At 47.5% G+C, this 22,595-nt stretch overlaps 1 protein-coding gene across 1 annotated transcript in view; it reads left to right on the top strand.

The window, feature by feature from the left end:
* Window positions 1-22,595, top strand: part of Dscam (DS cell adhesion molecule) — a 665,830-nt gene that overhangs the window by 121,000 nt on the left and 522,235 nt on the right. Inside the window, exon 3 of the mRNA XM_047564141.1 lies at window positions 3,728-3,874. Coding sequence (XP_047420097.1) covers window positions 3,728-3,874 — 147 coding nt within the window. The remainder of the gene's footprint in view (window positions 1-3,727; window positions 3,875-22,595) is intronic.

Here is a 22,595-nt window from a genome sequence, read left to right as displayed (position 1 = left end):
GAACCACATCCCTGGCCCTATTTTAAATTTTATTTTGAGATATGTTCTCACTAAATTGCCCAGACTGACCTTGAACTTGTGACCCTCCAACCTCAGATTCCTGAGTAGTGGAAATTACTGGTGTGTGCCATCTGGCTCAATTGACATTAAGATAAAGAACATCCAACATCATAATATGCATTATATTCCGGCATATACAGATATTTACTAACATATACTATATTCTGGGCAACAAAGCAAGTCTCAGATGAATTTTAAATTTTTCAAGTCATATCGAGTACATTCTTTAATCACAGCGGAACTAAATTAGAAATCACTAACAATAAAATTCCTGGGAAATCACCAAATATTTGGATACTAAATAAAACACTTATAAATGATGCATATGTCCATAAAAAGTAGAAGAAAAATTAGAAAGAAGGAAATTAGCATAAGGAAATTAGAAAGTTTTTAAACAGAATAAAAATATGCACATAATATGTAGGAATTTTGGATCAATTCCCAGGGCTGCCAAAGGGAGAAAAAATGAATTTTGGGGAGAGCATTGAAGCTATACTTGGGAGAGAGATTTATAGCTCCAAAGGCCTATATTGGAAATGAAGAAAGTGTTCAACTGGTGAGCTCACTTTCCATGTTAAAACTAAAGAAGAAAATGTGACACATGTATGAAAATACATTTTATAAATATACATATTAATTTAGAATGAAATGGCATAGGTTAAGGTGCAAATTGGCACATTGTCAACTGGAAACAGTGGAGGAAATCTGTGAAACCAAAAGTTGCTTCTCTGAAAAGGATTGAAAAAATTTATATGTTGGTGGTCAGATTAAAAAGAAAAAAGGCAAGAAAAATGACCAATACTAAGAATGTGAGAGCTGATATCTCTATATATTCTGCAAATTTTAGGATAATGAGGGAATATTAAAAAAGTATATGCCAATAAATACAACAACTTAAAAGAAATGAAAAATTGCTTGAAAGACCCAAAATACCAAAGCTCACTCAAGAAGAAATAGGTAATAGCTTTCCTTCGTACCCATAGTGAATCTGCTGAGAAAGAAGTCAGGAAAACAATCCTGTTCACAATACCCCTGAAAGAAAGAAAAGAAGAAAAAGAAAAGAGGAAAAATAACCCTGGGAATAAATGTAACCAGGGAGGTGAAAGACACCTACAATGAAATCTATGGAACTTTAAAGAAAGAAATTAAAGAGTAACTCAGAAGAAGGAAAGATCTCCCATGTTCATGGGTAGGCAGAATTAATAATGGCATTCTACCCAGAGCAATATATAGATTAAATGCCCCGATAATAATGCCAATGACATGCTTTACAGAATTAGAAAAAAAAAACAGTCCTAAAATTTATTTGGAAGAAAAAAAAAAAAAGACCCAGAATAACCAAAGAAATTCTAAACCAAATAAAACAATGTGGGAGGCATCACAATACCTGACTTCATATTATATGACAACTGCACAGTACTGATTTAAAAACCACTGTGAAAATCAGTATGGAGGCCCCTTAAAAGACTAGTAATGGAACCACCACACGACCTAGCTATCCCACTCTTCAGTATTTATTCTACAGAATTGAAGTCATCTACTGTAGTGACAAATGTATGTCCATGTTTAAAGCAGCACAATTCCCAATAGCCAAACTGTGGAACCAGCCTAGGTGTCCAAGAAGCAAATGAATGGATAACAATAAATGTGTTACATATACACAATGAAGTTTTATTCATCTATAAATAAGAATGAAATTATGTCATTTGCAGAAAAATGAATGGAACTTGAGAACATTATGTTAAACAAAATAACCACACTCAAGAAGTCAAGAGTTGTGTGTTTTCTCTCATATGTAGAAACGAGAGGGGGAAAAAGGGAAAGAAAAGTGGAGGAGGATCTTATGAAAATAAAAGGGAAATCAGTAGAAGAGAGGAAAGGAACCAGGAAGAAAGAGTAAGAGGAGGTCAAGGAAAATGCTGGTTAATGATATTAGCCAAATTATAATTTTATGTTGTACATATATGTGAATAAGTAACAACAAATCCTACCATTATGTAGAAATATAAGGCTCTAATTAAAAATATGGAAAAAATAAGAAATAGATGAACTGAGTATCCCTATATCTTTCATAAAATTGAATTCATAGATATTCAATTTTCTATAATGAAATATCAGATTCAAATGAATTAACTTTGAAATCTACTAAACAGCTAAGAGAGATAGTAAAAATTCTAGAGATTTTTCCAGAAAAGAAAAAAATGAATATTTCCTCAAATGATTTTATTAGATCAGTATTATCCTGATATCAACAAAACAAAGACATTATTTAAAAAAGAACCACAAATATTACTAATGAATGTAGATGTGAAAATTCTAAAAACTTTATCAAATGTCATCCAATAACAGGTAAAAATATGCTACATTATGACTATGTAGGGCTTATATCTAGAATGCAAGATGGATTCAAATTTGAAAAAAATAAGTCAAGGTAATTTACCATATTAACATATTAAAGCTCAGGTGATCAATTCAACAGATCAATTCAACAGAGAATCATTTATAAATCCCATGTCTGCTTAGACTAAAAACTCTCAGGAAACTAAACATGGAAGGAAAGTTCCTCAATCTGAGATAAACAGCTACAAAAACCCTACTATAGCTAAGTAGCATCATACATAATAGAAAAAGATTAAATGTTTTTCTCCAAAGACCAAGAGCAATAAGAAGGTGTGTGCTCCAAACACATCTACTTGGCATTATACTAGAGTTTGTAGCCAGAGCAATATGACCTGAAAAAAAGTAAAATATGTTCTAAATGCAAAGAAAGAAATTCACCTGTCCTTCCTATGTGGATGATAATCATGACTTTTGTCAGTCTGAAAGAATCTGTATAAAAGCTAGTAGAAGTAATAAGTGAGCATGTCAAGACTGTGGTGCTCTAGAGCGACACACAGTCGCACACACTCACACAACTTGTAGGTAGAAGTTTTAAAAGTACTGTTTAGGCTAGGATCCGAACACCAACAAGAGTGATGAGTCTGACTACCTGAGAGAGACCTGCGCTGGAAGTCGCAGAACATTGCTGAGATCAATGACAGGCCTCCAACCCTGGCGGCTGGGCCTACTCTGTAGGCCTTGAGCCCCAGCACCCTCCAGTGGGCTAACACTGCGAGCCCAGACGTCAGGAATGCAGTCTAAGTGCCCCTGAGCTCTTCCTTGGATGCTGCCATTGTGGGGAGAGAGGGACAGTCTCCTCCGCCCACGTCTGTCTCTAGGAGAGGGAAGAAGAACGACTGTTTCCCAAACTGCTGTTCGAGCATCACGGAACAGTTTTGCTTGGGAGGAATCATTTTCATTGTTGCCCAGTTTTTAAATGCCAGATAAGGTTTATTTCTAGGCGTTTTCATTCTTTTTTGTGACCAAGAGCGGTCTCCAGTCCCCTTAGCTTCTAGGAGAGTCGCTCTTCCTTCAGGAAGCCCCTCCCGCCTGGCCTGCGGGGCGCTGGAGCAGGTCTGTGGCCACACCCTTGTCCAGCGAGGGCAGTAGCATTGTTCACGAGCGGGTGTTTCTCAGCTGGGGGGCAGAAGACATGAGAGGGAGGCTTCTTAATTTTTTCCAGTGAACGGGGTGTGCAGTGAGTGCGTGCGTGCCGCATGCGCGTGAGGATGACGCTCTCAGAGAGAGCCCCCGACTGTCCCACTGAGGCTGCCCTCTTGCCTTGCAGTCTTACGGGAGCCCTACACAGTCCGTGTGGAGGACCAGAAAACCATGAGAGGCAATGTCGCGGTCTTCAAGTGCATTATCCCCCCCTCCGTGGAGGCGTACATCACTGTCGTCTCCTGGGAGAAGGACACCGTTTCCCTCGTCTCAGGTAGGCTGCGCTGGGGCGTGCTGCGGTGCAGGGCCGGGCGGCACCACACGTCGGTGCACAGAGGCTCCTGTCCCACCGCTCTGGCCAATTGACCGGTGGAGAAAAGTTGTTGTATGCACACTAAGTAGAGGCATTGTGCTGACATTTATAAGCTAACTGTGGGTGTATTTCTGCTTTTAAAAGTGGATAAGTAGAGGCATTGCGTCCATGACACCCCAGTGACGTGCATGAGACCTACTCTTGGAAACTTGAGCCTGGGAAACAGAAGCCGTGGTTCTGTGTGCTTCTGGTCTTTTCAAATGTGCATCTCTGATCTCAGACTCGAGGAGTCTAGTAAGAACACGGGCTCAGAACCGTATGTGAATAATGCAGAAGCTTACAGTCAGAGCAGAAACACCCTTTAAGAAAGCTGTGGTTTTCCATTTCTAATGGTACGGAGGTTAATTTCTGCTCTGGGTTCTTTACCTGGAGAGGCCCCTGTGGGCACGGTGCACAGGTTTCCTATTTTGCGTCCCCCTGGACGATGATTCTTGGCATATTGAAGAATGCTTTGTCTGCTTTTGGGAAATACCTGGGATGAGCAGACTCTTGTAACGTGTGTGATAAACAGTTGGGTCTAAGCACACGCTCTCTAAGGTGATTCTTGTTTTCCGCCTACTGATTGGCTAGGGAGGATAGGTTAGTTTACGACAAGTAAAAATCTAAGTCCAACTTGAAACATTCTGTCCTTAAAGCGCGTGTCAGGAATGTGGGATGCACAGGGAGATTGCGTATTTTAATGCTGTTTTCACGGGCAGGCAACCCCTCACGCTTCAGCGGGCAGGAGCTGCTTGCTGCTCTGTTGGCGAACCACCGTAATTTGTTAGGGTATTGAAAAATGCTGCTTAAGGGTTGGAACATGACTGCAATCATCAGAATGGAGACATGCCTAGACACCTTTATTTGCTAATTTTCATGGTTTAATAGTCTGAATCTCCTCTCCTCAGGGGTTCTTTAGGTTATCTGAATGGCAGATGGGGAGATTTGAGTGAGTCTCTTGGCTGAGCTCAGAGTCGGGGGGGAAAGACCCTCAAATGTGCGTGGCTAGGTGGTGTGGGCGGGAGCACCTGGGGCTCCCAGGCACTGTGGCCTCTGCTGACGGGGGCCCTGTCCTCCCCCCACACTGCCCTGTCTCCAGCCTCAGTGTCTGCACTGGCAGAGGAAGAGAGTGCGGGTGAGTGACAACTGCCTCGTAGTGCTCACAGCTGGAGTGACGCAGGGCACTCCGCGCATGTTTAATCCACCAAAGCAGGTCCAGTGGCTGTGGCTGACCAGTGGGACCCATGTCTGGAAGGAGGCAGGAGGAGCGGAGGGCTGGGGAGCCCAAGTCTGCACCATCAGGGTCTGTCTGCGCAGCAGGCACGCATGTGGCGTCCTGGCATCCTTGATCAGTGCCGCAGGCGTGGCTTCGGCTGTCTGCAACCCGGGTGGACAGACTTCTTCTCTTTCCAAAGTGAGCCTAAGCGGAGGAAGAGCCTTCCTGTGTGTGGAGTGTGGGCGGAGGGAGGCCCGCAGAGCGAGGCTGCACCCGGCCGAGGGACCTGCCACGCCCTCTCCTGGACCACCGGCTCCCGGTTCACTCTTCAGTAAAAATTCAGAAACAACAGCGCCCACCTCCCTCCACAACCGCCTCTGCCTACAGCGGCAGCCTGGTAGCTTAGCTGGTTGAGGAACCTGTCAGTCAGCAGCTTTTATTTGTCTGTATAGAAGCCGTTGAGTCAGGGAGAGGGAAAGAGAGGGAGAGAGAGACGCTCAGCTCCTTGAGCCTGAGGCGAACAGACCTGCAATTAAAAATGGCCTTGCTCCTGACGACAGGGCCCTAGCACTGGGCGTGATCTCTAAGCATAAGGTGGAACTTGAACCTCACACTGCAACCTGCCATTGCTTGTTGCTGCTGCTGTGGGCCCTGTGCCCAGGGAAGGAGTCCCAGAGTCACCGAGGTGATGGAGGAGGCAACGGCCTCAGAGATCTTGATAATAAGCCCATTTCAAGTCATTGAGGTGGAGAAGGATTCCATCTCTCTCTGAGGCCAGGACCAGGCACAGGTGACTGCAGGGAAAGGCTGGGGTGCCAGGAGGGGCCAGGGACCGCCCTCCTTCATGCTGAGGGGCTGAGCCTCTGGGGATTTGCTCTGATTTGGGGCTACACTGGATGACCTTGGCCAGCCCAGACGTCCCAGGTATAGGGAGTTTTGTTCCAAGGTGGCACCAAGCTCCAGGGAGGACGTCCACCATGCCACACGCACAGCAGAGGATGGGGAAAGGAGTGTGTGTCTCTGGGGCCAATGGACCTGGCCCCGCAGCTCCCGCTGAACTACTTTAGATTGACCCCTTGGTGTGGTCAGCACCCCACCTCCCTCTCCCTGGATTCCCATGATGCCCCAGGCTGCAGTGAATCTGGCTGGCAGATCTGTCCCAGGAAATGGTCACCTTTCCCTTAGCTGGTCTTCAGCCTGAGGAGGAAAGTGATCACCACGTTAGCCATGAGAGGAAGCTGGCGTGAGACCCCGCAGTGGGTCTAGGTAACAGCCCCAGAACTGGCTGACGCTCCTGGGGGACCTCTGCTGGCAACGGGGAGAAGGCCCTGAAGGACGGGGACAGACAGTGGCCTCTGCTCCTGCTTGGGCTTCCCTGGTGATGCCGGGGTGCTCAGCCTGGAGACTCTGGGGGGCCCTTGGGGCATCACTTTCCAGAGCAGCAAATACCTCCCCTTAGTAGGCCAGGTGCTCTTTGGAAGTGGGTGAGGTAAGTGGGTATTCATTTCTCTAAATCCTTTTTTAGTGAAAGAAAAATTCAAGCTCTGTTCCTTTAAGAAGCAGCAGCACATGGTTTCTGCTGGGGTCTCCCTGGTTGTCCTCTCTCTGTGGTTGAGAAGGTGAATGGAGAGCATGGGCGTGCCACCGCCTGGCCCTGTGTGAGCCATGCTGTTCCCAGGAGCCCTTGCACATTGGGTCCTGCAGGGCTGGCCCCAGGGCAGCATCAGTGGCCTGAGTGTCCACTCGGGAATCACGCTGTGCCTCTGCCACAGGCCCAATACCGAAGATGGGAGTGAACTCTTTTATTTTGAGACATTTATAAAGAGAAATCCAAAAGCCTGAAAGTAGCAATCCTGGGATCCCGGGTGGAGGAGAGGTCCCTGTGGTCAACCCTGCAGTCCTGTGCACCTGGGCCCTCCACCTGGGCTCTCCAGCTGGGCCCCAGAGCCCCATGGGCTTTACCTCACTCTCAGGTTCAGGTGCAGGGGGCTCATGAGTGGGCACAGGGACGGGCATACACTGTGCCACCCATGGGTCCATCAACGTGCCGGTTTCTGACCCGTCGTCTTCTTATCTCCCCCAAATGAGCCAGGAGTGGCAAGAGTCACGCATCTCTGTGCATCTTCTAAACATCCTTGTTACTTACCTTGCCCTCTGAAAGAGCAAACGCCTTTTAAGTATCAGAATATTAATGTAACTGGATGAAAGTCCCTGTCGTGTGGATGGCGATGCTCTCTGAGGTGTCGCTGATGTTGAGATAGGTGAGACGCCATCCCAGAGAAGCACAGTGACCGGCTTGCTCTTCGGGTCGGCTCTCTGCGCCTTTTGAGGACAGCCCCCCGTCAGGGGCAGCAGTGAGGCAGCCCAGCACTCAGCTTCTGTCTCTCCTGATAAAATGGTGTGACTCTCACCAGGGGTTTAGCTACATTAACATCAAAGGCACAGCCCAAGGGTAACCAGATTTGGAAAATGGAAAAAGCAAACATTTTACTGTTCCCAGAGAAACCGTCTCCCTCTTTAGCAGAGGCCCCATTTTCTGTTAGAAAATTTCTCATCTGAATACCTCTGCCAGAGTAGAGGATTTTATCTCCTCAGATCGAGGGGGTCGGGTCCAAGGACTGTCCTCTTCCTCCTGTTTTGGGTAAAAGGGAACAATTTTCAGTCCACATTAAATATCAAAGGATACATAGCTGGTGCTTTGCAGGAAACATTTGCCAGTGCTTGGTGCTAAGTTCAGGTCTGAGCGTCACAGATAACACAGGACCGTTCTTCAGAGACAGTGTGTGTGTTGGGTGTGTTTGTGTGTGGGGTGCACACGTGTGTGCCATGCATAGATCCTATCTGCCCAGAAGGCGCTGGCTCTTTTGGCCAAGCTAACGCTCCTTGATTTCCTACTCTCAGTATTTAAAGAGGAAATTGGCTTTTAGTGTGAGATTAGCTGGTGACCCAGTGAAAGGTGTCTTTTCATGCTATAGCTTCCTCACATGGATGGAAAGGTTTCATGGGGCTGCTCTCACAAGAACATGTCAGGGTATTAAAATTTCACACTGAATATTCTGTTTCGTAAGTCAATTAACTGCTGGGTCATTTCTCCCTTTCTTAGACTTGACCTGAGAACATTCTGTGTGTGTGTCATGGGTTCCCGAGACCACCCCAGGCTTGGTAACTAGCTAGGAGGCCCTCAAGACTCTGCATGTGGTCACGGCCATGGCTGAGACTTACTGAGGGGAGGGACAGCAAACTCGGCAATGGGAAAGGCCGTGCGGGCGGATGGCCACTGGAAGCCAGGCCCAGCTCCTGTGACCAGAGATGCAATGCCATCTGTCTTGGGGCCTCAGTGCCCAGGGTTTCTCTGGGGCTGGTCACACAGACACCCTCTGCCTGGCATGTGGCGCCATCCCAGACAGCCAGAGGGAGACCGAGTGCTTGGCACAGATCACGTTGCAGATACAGGTTTGGCAGAGGGGACTGTCTCGTCTGCTGGGGTCCCAGGACCTTTCCACCCCAGTTCCCAGACACAGCTAAGGGGCAGGCGTGCACACCAGCATCAGCACTGGTAAGGCCATTCTGGGTAATGTCACTTCTTGTGTGAAAGTGCCTTGGCTCTTTTTCATGCTTGCATCCATCAGTTACTGGACATGGCCATCACCGTTGCTGAAGCAACCGAGGAAGACAGTTGTCACCCAGCACCTGAACATCCACAGCCTCAAGAAGTTACAGCCCCACGTTTGCAAGCACATCGACTCCGATTCCTCCTGTGCGTCACCAAAATGTAAAGATAGTTTACTTTACATTCAGCCATTGGGGATCTTCTCCTCTGTCAATCATGTCTGGATCTCTAGATCTTTCCAAACATAGGAAACAGATGGCCAGCTATGCCAATTAGATCTAATTTGGACCCAAGTGTATTCTCTGGTCTCTTGCTCATCTGAGTTTTTATTTCAGGAAAGTCAGAGAGAGTGACAGGATCATCACCGCACAGTGTCAGGCAGGGTGACCGTGAAACTGTCCGTTCACACCATCAACAGGCCCAAGTCAGGTGTTGGAAATGAGGGCTGCTCGGGCAGCGTGAGAGCATCAGCAAATGGGATTCAAGACTTGGAAACACAGTTTTCGACCTGGGGTATTTATTAGATCCTGAGGAGGGCAAAAGTATGTCAGGAAGTTGTCGAGACCAGAGATAGAGAGGATCCAGCGGGGCTCTTGGTGCTGCTGTCTTTGCACTGGGCTGGACCAGGTGGAAGAAAGTCCCTAAGCAGGGAGGTTGATGGCAGGGGCTCCAGAAGGTCATCAGGCACAGCCACCATGGTAGTCAGCCCATTGCTGATGGGACAGGGAAGAAAAGGCAGCCCAGATGCCCTCTCTCCTCAGTGACCACATGGCCACATCTTCTATGGCCTCGGGTGTCAGTGCGGTGACATCCTGCCTTCTGCCTGCCAGGCTAGCTGGACACCAGGCATGGAGACATCTGACCAGCTAGTGCTGACTGGCCCTTCACTCACCGCCAGACTCTTGGATGTTTCCCTGTGTGTCACTGAGCGTGTTCCTGGGCTGCTCCTCAGAGCCCTTAGGCACCATCCCTAGCCCCAGAACAGCTCCCCAGGTGCTCAGAAAAGCACTTCTACTTCACTGGGTCGGAGCACAGGTCTGGGAGGCCCTCCTACCTGGAAGACTGTGGTCCTCCTGCTTCCCTCACACAAGGAGACGTCCCTCTTCCCTCCTGGTGGACCTCCCTCCAGTTCCGCCGTTGCCTTCCGCCTGACCTTCCTGGACACCGTCCTCTCTAGGACACAGTGCACAGGAACTTGGGGCCCCCATTTTAAACAAAGCCTTCCTGTGCTGACTTTCCTCTGTCATTTCCTGCCTTTATTCTGTTTTGTGGCAGACTCTGGAGAAGTCACTGTATGCCACCACTGTCCCTTCTCCTGTAGTCGGGGCTCTTCCTCCTCCAGGATGTTGACAGTCCCTCCCCAGAGTCACCTGTGACCTCCTGACGTCAAATCCCAGGGCCATTTCTCGGACTGCCCTGCAGGAGTGCACGTTGGCTCTCGTCCTCCCGCCAACATGACCTGCATTTTCGGATCCTGTGCACATAAACTCTCTTTCTGAGTGTGAATTCTGTGCTTCCTGTTGTCCACGTGCTCAGATGCCCTACCCAGTTTTGTGGGGACTCGAGGCATCGTGGATACGATGCTGTGAGGCGTCCAGCAGCTGTGCGCTCTCGCAGTTTGGATGTGTCGCCGTGTTCTCGTGCTGCGGGTTATTCGGTGTCTCATTTCTGCGCTCCCCGCTCCAAGGCAAAGGTGGGCGTATCAGCAGAGGAGGGGACCACAAACTTCCCAAATGACAGGTGGTCTGAAAGCCCACACGCAGTATGTGTTTCTTCTCAAAAAGTCCCCCAAGTTCCAAAATCAGTTCCAAACTCACTGAATTTCTATGGGGTAAGCAATCGCTTAGGGCTGAAACTTCTACAGCTAAATCACATTTGGAGCGTTGTGCTGACTGTCTGAGGTCCAGGTCTGGAGAGGCAGGGGCAGCACTGCAGAATATTTCTGTCCATTCTGGTTCTTGAGAGGTCGGGTTGGTGCCGGCATTGGTTGTCCAGAACCGGGCTTCGCCAACACTGGGATCCAGCGCCTGTGGCTCTGCACTCAGTAGAGTTGGAATGTTCCTGTCGAGAAACCAAGAAGCAAATACCGGAAATGAGCAAAAGCACTTTTCATACAGCTTTAAACATCTCCTGGTGGGGCCTCAGGCTCTTCCAGGGTGGGTCTCGGCCTCCGTGTGCCTCTTGGGCAGCAGTCCAGGCCAGGGGTGGGTTGAACCAGAGAGGCCTGGCTCTGAGTGGCAGTCTTACTGTGGGACCTTTAGCAGTTCTCGGCCTCTGTGGAATCAGACACAGTTCTTTATAACAACCAGAAAGGTCAAGTGCATTGCCAGGCTGAGGAAGGTCCCTGTGAGTCGTGGGCGCAGCCTCTCTGGCTCCTTCCTCTGCGGACGTGCAGGTCCTGGCGTGGGCCCTGCGCCCACATCCACCTCTGCACCCCAGATCCAAGTTGGACCAGCCTGTGACTTGGGCGTGACCGTGTGACCTTCCGGTACCACGGTGTCCTCATCTGCACGTAGAAACAGCAGGGAGAATATCATGAGGTGCTGCGAGGACCTCACCAGGAGGAGGTCACCAGATGGGCCCAGCGCATGGCTCGGCCCAGCTGGCCAGTGCTGCTCTGTGCTCTTTCTGAAGTGTCCCTGTTCCAGAAACCGGATGTCAGACCACGGTGTGTCCAAACTCATACACGTTTGCTCGTGGGGTGCTTCTTGGATGTAAAAGCAAACATAATTCCATTTAAAAAGGAGTTAGCAGGGGCTGAGCATGTGCCCCGCGTTCACAAGCCCTGGGTTCAGTCCTCAGCAAGACAAAAAACCAACAGCAACAACAAAAACAGAGTGCTAAATGCAGATTTCTATACATGAGCATTAGGAGGATTTTGAACCCACAGTCTGTAGAATTCTATTAAAAAAACAACCCCTGACTTAATTTATTAAGGTTTTTACTTTTCTTAACCAGAAGTTGGAAATCTAAAATGAACTAGAATGTGGTTGAGAGGATCTGTGCTTTGCCTTAACTCATAGCTTAGTTGGAGTCGATATTTGCAGGGAGGTCAGGAGGACGTGGCGGCACCTGTGACGCATCTGGATTATTAAATAGCTCACAGTCATACATCATAGGTTGGGTCATATCTAATAATTTGCACCCCACAAGCTAGTCACTCTCATTGGCCCCAATTTACAGATGAGGTGCAGAGAACTCCAACCATTAACCCAAGGCATGGTCTTGCAACTCTCCCTCTAGAAGATATTTTGCCTTAAAAAACAAAAACAAAAACAAATCCTTTATTTCAGTTTCCCATAGTGCATAAATGCATGGAAGTGACAAATATCATCAACTGAATGACATGCCATTCATAACAGCAGAACTCTTAGAAGTCAGACTTATTTAATCAAGAAAAGCATTTTCAAATACATGATCCAAGCTAGACTTAAACTTCTGAATATTTGACCTGTTTAGGGAATTTCACTGTGGTTTGAGAACAACATGATTAATATTTCTGATAACGATATTATATAGAGAAGAATCAAAATAAATATAGTTGCCTAGGACAAAGATAATTTCTTAATTTCAATTTTATTTAAAACCATCTCTTCCTATCTACTCCAAGGATATCTATTACAGTGCCAGATACAAAGCAGAAGCTTAGTCAATATTTACTGAGTAAATTTTGAATAAGCAGTTTTTCCATTAACTTGGGAGGGTATTTCTTTCGAAGTATTTTTAATGCTTTCAGAAGAAAGAGCCTTTGCTTTTCTTGTTTTCCCTATATTTTTATTAGTACATATATTTGAACATAATAATGGGATTTGTTGTTCCATAGTTGTGCATGCACACAACACTGTATTGTTATGTAATTTGGCTGACATCGTTTCCCAGTTTTTCCCCTTCCCTGCCCCTCTTCACTGTCCCTAGTCCCTTTCCTCTTTCTATTGACCTCCTTTCAATTTTCATGAAATTCCCATCCTTCTTTTCCTTTTTCCTCTCTAGTTTCTGCATATGAGAGAAAACATGTACCTTGACCTTCTGAGTTTGGCTTATTTCGCTTCACATGATGCTCTCTAGTTCTATCCATTTTCCTGCAAATGACATAACTTCATTCTTCTTTATAGATGAATAAAGCTCCATTGTGTGTAGAGGCTTCATTTTCTTTATCCGCTGACGGACACCTATGCGGGTTCCCTAGTTTGGCTATTGTGCATTGTGTTGCTGTAAACACGAGTATGCGGGTGTCACTGTCGTCCGATGACTGCAGAGCTGGTCATACGGTGGCTCCATGCCTAGTCTTTGAGGAGCCTCCATACTGATTTCCATCGTGGTTGCAGAATTTACCGTCCCACTATCAGTGCTGCAGGGTTCCTTTCCTCCACGTCCTCTCCAGCACTTATTATTTGTATTCTTGATGGCTGCTGTTCTGCCTGGTGTGAGCTGAAATCTCAGTGTAGTTTCCATTTGAGCCTTTGATTTCTGTATGTATTTTTCACTACTGCGAGAGACAACCTCGTGTGACCTCCCCTTCTGATGCAGAGCATCGGGGTGGGTGAGTCAGAGGCAGCTTGGGATCTCACAGCTGACTTCTGCATGGCGTTGTTCTCGGGGAACTAGAAATGCCAAATTCCCAGTGTTTGTCATCACCAAAGCAAAGCCTGACTCCTTTTCTTCTGGTGGAATGGTTTTCTTGTCATAACCTCCTTCCGATTTTATACTGCGACATCTGTTCAAACAGCACTGGATACAACATGGTGCCGCAAGTCAGGGGGATCCTCGCCTGCTGAGCACCTCAGAAGTATGTCAGAGCAGTCCCCGAGGAGCCGGGTCAGAGATGCTGAGGTCCCACCAGCCTCTCGGGCTGAAGGGACGATTGGGCAAGTAGACTCAGCTAGACACACACGGCTTTAATGTGTGCGTGCCAAAACAGGGTCAGTGTGACCCACCAACTGATGATGGTGGATTCGGACACTGTAGGGTTTCTGTGTGGAAGACAGGTCGGGTCTGTCCTTGAGCCTGTGAGGGTGAGTCCCCAGCAGCATCCCCATCTCCTTCACAGAACCAGAGGTTGCACTGAAGAGCTATTTTCTGGCTGAAGAAAGAACCCCGAAAGTAAAAGCTACCCAAGCAGTGTGGCGTGGGGTGGGGACTCCACCAGATCCGGGGTTGCTTGGGCAATAGTCATTCTTTTTCTTTGAAAATTTCTTCATTGCTGCCATTTAAGCACTTAATCATGGATGAAGAATTGCTCTGAAAGTTGCCATTTTAAAAACTTACATGCTCTATTGAGAAAGGGCACTGGAGAAAGAGAGACATGTCAGATATAAAGCATTTAAATCTATCAAGCTCGCTATACTGAAGGAACTGCAAAAACCTGTTTTCTGCTATTTATTTAAAAGTTCACTAAAAATTGCACTTCTCCAAATGAATCAGTTTGGCAAGGATTTATCTGAGTTTTATTTAACTATTTATTTAAAATACATATTGATGAAAATAAAATGTACCTCTGGGCACATTTGAGATAAATGCACACATGCATGAAGTCTCACTCCCTATGGTTGCTGTAATGTGTTGCCCAAGACTGGGTGGCCTCCCTGCAGGCGGGGTCTATTTTTCACGGCTCCGGAGGCTGGAATTGTAAGATCGAGGTGCTGGGCAGGGTTCACATGCAGCCCTCTTCCCAACACAGACAGCGCCACTCATGTCTTCACACGGCAGGAGGTGCGTGGGCTCCCTGGGTCCCTTTCATGAGGATACCTGTCCCACTCTGGGGGGCTCTGCCTGCCTCCACATCACATGCCAAAGCTTCTACCTCCTAGTGCCATCATGTTATTGGTCAAGTTTCAACACATGAATTTAGGGAAACACAAACATTCCATCTGCAGTGCATTTATTTTCTGTGATAGATGAAGTATCATTACATGGGTGTCCTGTGCCTTTCTTTCTTTCTTATTTATTTTTTTTTTTATTTATTTTTTTTGAAATCAGGACATGTTGAGGCAGTCGTGAAAACCAGGGAACAAGAGATTTCCAGAAGCACCGAGCCCAGACTGTGTGAATCCTCAGCCTTTTGTGCGACCTTCCCTTCCCCTCCCCACCTGGGTGGCTTAGCCATCCCTGCCTCGCTGACGCAGATCTGTGGTTCATAGCTCGCCTCTGGTGCAGATGGGGGCAGATCCCGCTCTCCAGCTAAGCTCACCCTGCTCTCCCCCAGCCCAGCTTCCTTTACTCCTTCCCACGCACACATTTTCTGTCCTTCTGTGCCCATGGCCTAGTCCCAGTATCTTCTACTACAGTTGTTCTGTACCAGGAAAAGTAAGGGGTTTTTATAAAGAGTCTTCATCAAGTCATTTTCAAACTACAGATGATATTAGGAAAGAAAGGCCACACTGAGCCCCCGCCTTAATTAGATGGTGAAATTTTTAGTCCTCGGCATTGTTATCCATTTGAATTGAAACCCTATCATTGAAAAAGCCAGATGAACTTGGAATTGAGGAGGGCCATTTTCTGAAAGGGAACACAGCCAGGCTAGATCCCGGTGGGGAGCCAAGTGATGCGCCGTCCGGATGCACGTGACGATTCTACAGATTCCGCTGCCAGGGGAAACAATTTGTTCTCTAAAGTGTTATCCCAGGATGCGAGGTTTTAAAAAAGCGTTTACGCTACCAGATTTTACAACGCACAATGAAATGTCAAGGAAAAGTCCATCTCAGACTGGTCAGCCCTGTTTGACTCCTTCAGAAGGTAGACGCTCTGTGTTGTCATGTCTGTCTGTGTCCCTTCTGTCCCCGTCACGCCCTCTTCTGCTGAGTTCTTGTGCGCCTGGCCACTCAGTGAAAAAACACAAGCCAGTCCAAGTTTGGATCATTTCCTCTTCTGTGGGCTCCCACCATCTCATCCCTGGAACGAAACCCAAGCATCCTACCGCTGGCCATGCGTCCGGGGATCTCCAGCAAATGGTTTCCATGGAGCCCTGAAAGAGTCAACTTCAGATGCAAGCCACGTAGAGCCTCTGGCTTGAGGCCCGATGAGGGATTTTCAGTGAAGCTTCACCTGCTTTATTTATGGTCCTGCACAAGTGGACATAGGTTTATTTCTCTGAGTCCCTTGCTCTTTGTTTATGGGCTGTGATTTGCTGCTATGAAAGATAATACATATGTGCTTGTCTCTTGCTTTATCAAAATTACCAGAATATTTGTTTTAAGTATCTTTAATTTTTATATTGTGATTTAAAAAAACAAAACCTTTATAAATAGTAAGAACATCCTTTTCAAGGATAATGATGAAGTGGGAAAGTCAATTTCATGTATTTTTATTTAAAATGTACATTTATGGCATCGCTGACAAGCTCATAGATTTCACACCCATTTTCTGTCATTGGGAAGCAAATGTGTCTGTAGATACATCTATTTTAAAATTCTAGCCGCAGATGAAGCCAGCTTTTACTAATGGTGGCTACTGATTTATAGGTCTTTTATAACTACCCTCGCAAGGTGTCTATTGTGCAGAATAGGAAGGCAGGCAGGCTGGCGGGTCAGCCTGTTTCTTTCTGAAGTGTTAGGTAAATTGTCCCACAGATGTGTGTCCAACATTTTAACCCTGAGTGTGACAGCAGGCGTGGGTATCCAAGGTGGAAGGGGGCGCCTTGGCAGAGGCTCTGAAGGTCACATGACCCTACAGGGTGTGGGGTTCGGTTTACAAAAGTTGTATGTGACCAGAATTTAAAAATCGAACACAACAATTTGAGTGAAAATTTTTTTCCTGTGATTTACATTTGATTCACCCATTCTTAGTCTCAGAGTCTTTCTTAGAAGAATTATGTGGAGCAACAACTGTGAATCCAGGACAGTAATTTGTACCAAGTTTCAGGAGTGCGGTTAGTGGGGTCAGAATCCTACAGGAGAGGTACCCCCCCCACCCCGGCAGAAATGAAGGAGTAACCAGAGGAGAGAAAGAGCAAATAGACCCCACGTATCCGTTTCATTTTGTGTACCCATAATTCTCCCTGACGGCCGCATGATTAATTCAAGGATTTATTGATTTTTTTCTCTTCTCTGCTCTCGCCCGCTGACCTGGTTTTGTTGACGGGTTTGTGTGGATCAAACCCATCTGACAGATGAAAGCCTGCTGCCATATTAGTCCCTGCAGTCTGGAACACGTATTTTACACTGAGTTCCTATCAACAGTAACTAAAACTGGAGAAATGTCTGTCACAGGCTTTCTGTGCCACAAAAAAAGGTGCATCCTGTGTGTGTGTGTGTGTGTGTGTGTGTGTGTGTGTGTACAAACAAATGGTGTGGTGACAGTTGTGGCTTTTTTTACCTTTGTTAGCAAATAAACCAACACTGAGTTTTTTAAAAATACCATTATGATTTGAGGGGATTTGTTGCAAAATAATCCAGCAGAGAGGGCAGCCTGATGGCATGAATTAATAATTGTTGAAGTCGGGTTGTGGGTACTTGGAGGTTTTGTCTGTTCTTTTTTGTCCTTCAGGTGTGTTTGGAATGTTCCATAATGAAAAGTTGGGAGAAACAGCTGTAGCACAAATCCCAAGATCTATTTGAACACGAGCCATCAGCACACCATCAAGGCGGGAGTAGGCAGTTCACCAAGGCCAGGTTTTGAAAATTAATCATGCATTGAGTGAAGTATTTTTCTGCAGGTTATGAGGCCTGAAATTCTGGGACAAGACTAGAAATATAAAGAAAATTCTCCTTTAAACTTAGCAGTGCTTCTCCAAGACCAGACTATTCCTTTCAGCTAATTAGATCAGATAGGTTTTTTTCAGTGCTGGTGGAGATCCCAGGGACTGAACTCAAGGTCACTCCTTGACTGAGCCACCTCCCCAGTCCTATTCAGTATTTTATTTAGAGACAGGGTCTCACTGAGTTGCTTAGCACCTCGCTTTTGGTGAAGCTGACTTTGAGCTCAATCCTCCTGCCTCAGCCTCCTCAGGAGTGTGCCCGGCTAGATCAGATCGTGTTGACCAGTTTCCCAAGCTGTGTCCACAGAGATCAAAAGGCTCAGGAACAAGATATACTCTATGTTTGTATATATATGTCAAAATATACTCTACTGTCATGTATCTCTAAAAACAACACATTTTAAAAGAGCACAGGGCAAAGGTTATATGGATTCTGGGTTTGAAAAAAATTTTGGCAATAACATATCAAACAAGAGCAAGTCTCATGCACCATGAATCCTAAAGTAATCATAGTTTTTATTTTTTTAATTAATTTTTATTTTTATTTCATATTCCTAGACAACTCACATTATTCCTTTACAGAATAGAAAATATACTTTCAAATTTAAGTTCAGTAAATTTAATTTATATGAAGTAGGTTTCCTCTAGGCCTTGGATGGGGTGACTAAGGCAAATATGTTTGCACAGGATCAAACACCATGGATAGAGAGAAAGAATTTGGAAATCCTATTTTTATGGAATATGGTATATAGACACTGGGTTTTGCTGGATTCTAATTCCATTTGTACCTCTTTGTCATTTTTATCCTCACTAAAACAAAGTAGGGTTGTGGCCACCTACAGATGGTCCAGGTATGTGGGAAAGAGGGAACAGCAAGAGGGAAGTGCCATGTGAGGGTCCCAGGCAGAGAGGCACCAGGGTTGGAGCCAAGACCTCTGAGCAAGCAGAGGGTAGGGAGGGGGCGAGGGCAGGGCCAGGCCAGGCCTCCAGTCCCTCCTCTGGCTGTGCCGGGCAGTCTGGATACTGTAGGGTGGTGGTCAACCGTTGGATTCTGCTCCATGCGGCCACATTGCTGTGTGGAGATGAGTTGCTAGGAGACGTGGGGACAGGGAACGAGGGCATAGTTCTGGGACATGTTTGGGGGAAAATTGACATGTTGGCTGGTGGGTCGGAGGAGGGGAAGAGCAGAGGTCCTTGAGGGAGACTCGGGATTTTGGCTCACGGAAACGTCAAACTCCGATGGTGTAATTTTGTGAACCAGACGTGGGGCGGGTGCGTGAGTAGGCAAGGCCCCTGGGAGCTGCCTTCCCGGGGCGTGGGCGTCCTGCTCACCCGGCTCACCAGCACTGCCTTCCGGGAGCCGCCTGGCCAGGGCCTCACAACACCTGCTTTCCCTGCCTCCTGCCTGTATCCAAGCTGCCTTCTCATTTAGGGGCCGCTGTGGTCTCTGCCTCCTGGAGACCGCACTGCGTTCTTGCGGGCCGACTTTCACACTAGTGGACATAAAGGACGTGTCCAGCAGTTTGCACGTGAGAAACATGAAAGCCAGGCGGACGTGCCTTCTCGCCGTGCCACCCTGGACCCACGCGGTGGTTACTAGGCACTATCATCTTGCCATATGTATCTGAGCTAAGTACAAAAACACTGAATCGTGTCCCCCGAAAGTCCCGTGCCAGCGTCCTAGCTCCTGGTGCGACTGTGTTGGAGGCCGGCCACTCCAGGAGTAACGAAGTTCAAATGAGGTCACCAAGGTGGGCCCCAGGGCACCGGGACTGGTGTCCTGACGAGAGAAGCAGAGCCTGTCTCTGTCCTGCGAGATTCGGGGGGCTGGTGGCCCTCTGCCTGTCTAAAGAGATTCCTCGCCAAGATGGAGATGGATCCTGGGCGTCCAGCCTCCTGAACCAGGACGGGCACGTGCTGCCTGCACGCCAGCCTGGGAGGAGCTCAGGCTGCTCTTCTGTCCGAGGTGGCCTTCCTTCTCCTGACGTTCCATGTTCAATTTCTGTAGCGCTTCCAAGGAGTCTAACTTTAATCCTTCTTCTTTAAGTCTGAACTATTTTTCTGTTTTGCACACAGTTATCCCTTTCTTTATTCGTATTCGTGTGAGAAGATTTTTTCTTCTTCTTAAGAAGAAATTCTTTTAACTTCTTGTTGTAAGTTTCACAATTTCCGAACTTTGGAGCACTTCCTTTGCTCTCTTTGATCTCTCTCCAAATATCCCCCCATTTAGAGCAGTGCAGAAATTTTCTTCTAAAGTCATGCAACGAGGAAAACAAACTTTTGTATCTCCCTGAAAAAGCAAGCGTGGTCCCGCATGCGAGGGTCTCTCTGGGGACTCGCTGTGCCGTTTCTCACCAGAGCGTTTGCCGCTGCTCAGGGCTCCATGCTGCAGAGCCGGCTCTGAGCTCTTCTCAGGCGCTGCCTGCAAGTCAGGGTGGATTTTCTGCAATCGAACAGCAGCAGTATTGATGGAGCTCAAGCTTCTCTTATACAAGTTACACGAGAAAAATTATTTTTAACACTCAACTTGTCTTCTATTTATTTGAATCGATTGTGCTTTAGTTTAGGAATGCTTAGTCACCTGTGCAAAAACAACTGGGGACACATTTTTAAAGATCCATCATTAAGAAGATGTTGCACACCCATGTCTACCGCAGATGGCTCACAATAGCCGATAGGTGGAAATAATGCAAATATCCATGGACCTGGGACAGACCTGCAAAGGAATATTTCTCAGCCCTGAAAAGGAAGGAAATTCTGACAACTCCTAGAACAAGGATGAACCGGGAGGACATCATGCTGAGTGACCAGTCACAGAAGGACGTGTGTTGCCTGGTTCCACTTAGGGGAGGTCTCTGGAGTAGTGAAATTCATTAGCATAGAAATGGAATGGAGGTTGCTGGGCTGGGTGAGGGGCATGGGGAAACTCTTTAATAGGCAGGTAGTTCTGGTGTGGCGAGGCGGAGGGGTTCTGAGGCTGCACGGTGCGAGGGGTCACGGTGGGGGTCATCCTCCACACCCCTGAGCTGTGCTCAAGACCACAAGTTTCATAGTGTGTTTCTTTTATCACATTTGAATGAAAAATTATTGCATCCTTCCTCTTTAAATAAGTACATAAAGAGATTGATTTTCCATAAAGACCTAGATAAACTGACCTCAAACAGTGTTAAGTGGCAGTATTCTATTTTATACACAGCCCAAAAAAATCACCCTAAGAATTATATTTTCCTAGTAGTTTTTCAAAGAATGTTGCTGATGATATTGAGTTTGGATTGATTTTTATTATAGGTAGAGGTTGAAAAAATTAATCCTTAGAAAATGAAAACTAAATAAATTACAGAGTTAAACATCATAATAACACTTGGGAAAATGTGAAGGCCTTTGTAGCAGACGGGTGTCCCTGAACACTGTGTCGCCTGGGTGGAAGGCCAGAGGCGGCCAGCCCAGGGGGGCTGTAGGGTTGTTCGCAGATGTTGGACACGTGTCTGGGGTGGCTGAACTGGGTGACCAGGTGCTCAGCGACGGCACTGGGATCTGCATGCACTGCTGCTGTTGGCACCTGGTCGGTAGAAGCTTAGAGTTCTCACACCACACTCCTAGGGACACCGACCCTTCATGTCTGTCCACTAGGGATCCTTTGGGGTGAGTTCATGGCTGCTATTTTTTTTTTAATTTCAGAATAAATGATCTAGGCAGTTCATATAGATAAGGCACAAAAAGCAGAGGAGTGGAGAGTTGTCTGTTGTTGAAGTGAACACGTGATGGAACTTTCCTCTGTTCAGGACACCACGTTATGTAATGACTACTTACTGAGCACCTACTACGTGCAGATTCTGTGCCTGGCTTTGTAGACATGCCTGTGAGTCACAGATGCACAGACCCGGCACCCAAGGAACTTATCTGTCGTGTCCCTTTGGGGCAAGGGGTCACACAGCTACTTCCTGAGGTGAACCCTGTCTCCCCGCTACCACCTGGTCTCAGGTTAGCTTCATTTTTATGCCTTCTTTTTTTCTGTCACCACGTTTTGGCAAGCGTCTCCTGCAGGACTGGAGTGGGGTTCCTCCCGGGCAGTCCGGAGCCATCTGAATCTTCAGGCCATGACACAGCCCTTAGTTCCCTGAGCCACCTGACTTGTAGCCACTTTGATGCGACCTAATAATTCCCTAGATCAACCTTCATCTCCTGTCTCCTTGAACAGTGCTCCTTAAACTGTTAGGCACACATGAGTCGCTCAGGAACCTTGTTCTTAGATAAATTCTATTCGGTGGTTTGCGACAGGGCCTGAGGTTCTGCATTTCTAATGAGTCCTCTGGTGCTATGGAACCTTCTGGCGCCAGGCCTGCCGAGGGGCAGGATTCAGCCCCACTCCACATCTAGCCGTGGGTGGAGTTCTGCGCATGTGGGGGCCTCCGAGGGCTGCCTTTTGGGCTGGCTTCGGCGGCTGCAAGCCTGTTCTGGAAGCGCTCCCGGGGTTGAGCGGGCTTCTGCAGCTCGGGCCTGGTGTGAGGGCCACCCAGCTGTTGGGCAGGGCCCCCTCTCGGGGTGGCTGCTGCCCTGTGTCCGGCCACCCCAGGGTCGGCGGTTTATGCCAGCGTCCGAGAAAGCAGGAGTGCACTCCAGGGCCTCTGACCTTTCACCCCGGGGCCAGCGGGCAGCAACCTCCGGCTCAGTTTCCGAGGGTGCCTTTTCTAAGGAACAGACTCAGGCCGGCCTTGACGACCCCCAAGGACAGTGCCCAGGTCTTGGAGAGTAGGAAGAGAGGGGGATCCTGAGTTAGGGTCCCCGCTTGCTCCCTCTGCCAGATTTGTGTTCCCACAATTCCCTTTGGAACTCCTCCCCATAGGGAGGAACTGAGCGGGTGAAAACAGTCCACTATGGCGTTTGGAGATCTCCTTGGGAGATAATTAGGATGAACGAGGTCGCCAGGGTGGGTCCCCATGAAGGTGTTGGTGGCTTTGTCAGATGGAGAGCGACCCCACTGAGCAGCTTTGCTTGGTCCCACCATGTGATATTCTACTGGGGATCTACAGAGTCCACTCCAGCAAGAAGGCCCTCAAAGACGCAGCAGCCCATCCTGAACTTCCAGACTTCCGAACCATGGACCAAGTAAACCTTTATTTTTATG

This window comes from Sciurus carolinensis, chromosome 9 (genome assembly GCF_902686445.1).
Source record: "Sciurus carolinensis chromosome 9, mSciCar1.2, whole genome shotgun sequence".
Taxonomy (NCBI): domain Eukaryota; kingdom Metazoa; phylum Chordata; class Mammalia; order Rodentia; family Sciuridae; genus Sciurus; species Sciurus carolinensis.
The sequence above is the reverse complement of the archived record's forward strand: the minus strand, read 5'-3'. Positions and strand labels throughout refer to the sequence as shown.